General features: G+C 31.7%; 1 protein-coding gene across 1 annotated transcript; it reads right to left on the bottom strand.

Annotated features, from left to right (window-relative positions):
• Nucleotides 1-243: 243 nt before the first annotated feature.
• On the bottom strand, nucleotides 244-1,572 carry LOC113872960. Its single transcript, XM_027510870.1, has one exon. The coding sequence runs from the start codon at nucleotides 1,333-1,335 to the stop codon at nucleotides 436-438; it is 900 nt and encodes a 299-aa protein (XP_027366671.1). The 5' UTR covers nucleotides 1,336-1,572; the 3' UTR covers nucleotides 244-435.
• Between the last annotated feature and the right edge of the window lie 1,837 nt (nucleotides 1,573-3,409).

The raw sequence follows: 3,409 nt of genomic DNA, 5'->3' as shown, positions 1-3,409 counted from the left end.
ACAGTTTTAGTTAAGAACTTCTACTGTACCTTCTCAGTTATTTGACATTACTCGTTTGCAATTCCTGCCTTACATGTTTGTCAAAACGAATCTTAAAGCAAAAAGATAAAAATATATGACAACCTGAAACTGGGAAATAACAGGTAAATACTAAAGATAAAAGAGATTCAATGAAGAATTGAAGATGCGCTTGAATAACAGATAGAATTAACACTTGAAGATAAATATACAGCCAATTGGGAGAAAAAGAAAAAAGAATTGTCCATGATCTGTTCAAATGCACAGATATATTGAGGCTATGAATTCAAGGGTGGAAACGATACAAGCAAAAGTACTCATCTTTAATGAAGTGTAATTCAATCACATCCTTTGATAAATCACAACTCACTAAAAGGCCTGTTAGTATTCCATCAATGACAATGGTTTTCCACAATTCTAGTCGTTCTTCCAAGCATACAAAACATGGGAGAAGCCAAGACCTTGCAACTTGGTCTCCGAAAACCTCTGAGAGAAAGACCACTGCAACACATTTGCACCAGAAAGGGGTTGATCAGCCCACAATTTTTCTTCAGAGATGCACGTTCTGAACATGAAGACGGCATTTCCAAGAGAGGTACCAAAAAGCCAATTATAGACATCCCAGAAAACCTCCACTGCAAGACCATCCACCAAGATTGTATGGTTCCCCCTGAACTTCCACTTCAGCCGCTTCACCTGCATCACGGTTTTGCTGTCTATTCGAATTATAAGGCACGGATCACTCGCACCTGAAGTGTCACATTCAATAACAAGATCATGAATTTGACCATTGTCACAAAACACAGCCTTGTTACCAAACAACTTTTTACCGAACACATGTTCTTTCTTGGCAACAAAGACTGCATTGGAGGGTAATGGGATGGCATTGGACTTCTTGAAAGCCTCTTTCCTCAAATCTCCAAGAAGGAGAACCATTTGTCGATCTACAACAATTCCTACATAAAACCCCTCCAACGGTTCAGGCCCAACACCAAATCTAGCCGAAGAAAGGTCCCAATACACATCAATCTTAGAAGAATAAGCCTCTAAACTCTTACAACCCCTTCTCTTTGAGAACACCCAGGGTTTGATATCCACCTTACACAAACACTGATTTGAAGAATCATCGATCCCAACACTAAGCCCTTGCCCCATCAAACTCTTGCTCCACGTGACGGTTATCAAGCAAGACCTACCTCTTATCCTGCATTGATAAACGCAAATAACCAGATTCTGTGCAGTTTTTGTGGCGTTTGAGGATGAAGAATCTGCAACCTGAACAGCATTTTCACCAAAGCAGGAAGGGAAGTCCTTCATTTTCTCCAAACAACAACCTCAATTCAATTCAATTTCCAAACTTTTCGCAGACAGAACAGTAAATTTGTCTCTCTGAGGATAAGGCAGAGGTTGCAGAGAGGAGAGAGAGAGTGTTACCTCAATGGATCAGTCTGAGACAGTGTTGAAGAACCCATGAATCTGTGTATCTATCAATCTATCTATCTATGTGTTGTTGTTGAGAGAAGAGTGGAAGAGGCGCGTGCAAGTTGAAGACAAATTTGGAGGAAATGGAATGTAGAGAGTAAAGGTCACAGAGAAGCAGCCAAAAAGCAGACTTGTTTCACTGTCAAGGCCACTCCTCTCCTCCTCCTAACAAATCTCCAACAGTTAAAAGTTTTCAAATATTAAAATAAAAAAGAATAATATTGTGTCTATATCTCTATTATATGTGTATGATTTAAGAATGAGGAGAAACAAAATCAGATGGTGACAGGGCATAACAAACAAAGGGGTTGAAGGGAAAAGGAAGAAAATGGTAACTGGGTATATTGCTGTAAGGCTGGTTTGTGAAGGTTACTCCACACTGATTAAAGCATCTTTTTTATTTATTATTTATTATTTATTATTTATTTTGACAAGCACGCATGATTCATGAACGAACAAGATAATTCTTAAAGAGAACTTCCAAATAATAATAAATATTGTGTGTTAAAATCGAATGGTCAATGAATGTAAATTCCCTTTATTTGGCATTTATTTGAAGGGAGGGAGGGAGTAAACCGCAGAGAATTCAGAAACGGTTCCTCCCATGTGGACCCCACACCTCGTGTAAATGCAGGCACGTTCTCACAAATCTTCTCCCATACCTCACACTTCTGAATAATACGAGTGTTGCCGGTTCAGTTTAGTTGGATTTTAACTTCAAAACAAAATCATCTTAGAATATAATTTAGTTTTATTTTATTTTAATGTTATATTAAAATTGAATTAAATTAACATTTTACGGTTGAATTTTTAACTAAAGAATAATTTTAAAATTATAGAAAAGAAACATTATTTGAAAGAAAAAAATGCTAAAAGAATGATAAATTTATTAATAAAAATAATAATTAACTAAGAAATAAGTTTACACTATGATAAGAATGCAAAATAATTTTAATTTAAAATATAATATAAATATATTATTAATTTTGTAGCTAGTGTAATACATACATTTTTTTTATTTTAAAGTAAATATATATATTTTAATAATTAAAAAATTTACAAATATAGAACATCAAAATATATATAAGTATTTCTTACAAAAAAATATAAATAAATATTTATAAAAATTTACATAAAATAATAAAAAAATTATAAATATAAAAATTTATATAAAATGATATGAAAAATTTAAATAAAAATTTTAATCTCTAAAATTTAGAGCAAAATTAACAAAAAAAATACATAAAAAGAAAAAAAAATAATGCTGCTCAGTTAGTTTTAATTTTAAAATATATAGAATTGTGAAAGATTTATATTAAACTTTTATTTATAATATAAAAGTTGGTAAGTATAATTTAATTTGATCTTATCTTATTTATAACAATTAAAAATCAAATTAAATTATGATATAAAAATATTATATAAGTTTTAGAAAAAATATTATATAGTCTTGTACATTCCGCAGCTCCAAAAAAAACACTTCACATCTCCTAGGAAGACAAATGAAACAGTGATTAATTTGCAAAAAAGTCATTTTTATGTTAAAAAATATATACTTTAAAATATTAAAACTTTACCAATATATTTTCATTATAGTTTAAATATATTTTAACTTAATTTTTAATTAAAAAATTAAGATTTTAATTAATATCTCAAGATATCAGCGAAACAAAATAATAAGGGGAAAAATAAAACAAAAAAGAAGCGTTAGAAGTTGCTGGGCTATTAAACGCGCGTCATTAAGGTGTGGGGAAGTACAGTGAATTAAAATGGAAAGAGGCGGGAAAATTATTAATTATGATTGGGATTTGTCTTTGTTAATTGTTGCTTAAGTCAGGTAAGACGTGGTGTTCACGTGTTGCTGTCCCTTTTAGTTTTGTTGGTTACGTGTCTATGCTTTTCTTTTTCG

The sequence above is a fragment of the Abrus precatorius genome, unplaced genomic scaffold, assembly GCF_003935025.1.
Source record: "Abrus precatorius isolate BTA unplaced genomic scaffold, Abrus_2018 Scaffold7, whole genome shotgun sequence".
Taxonomy (NCBI): domain Eukaryota; kingdom Viridiplantae; phylum Streptophyta; class Magnoliopsida; order Fabales; family Fabaceae; genus Abrus; species Abrus precatorius.
The sequence above is the reverse complement of the archived record's forward strand: the minus strand, read 5'-3'. Positions and strand labels throughout refer to the sequence as shown.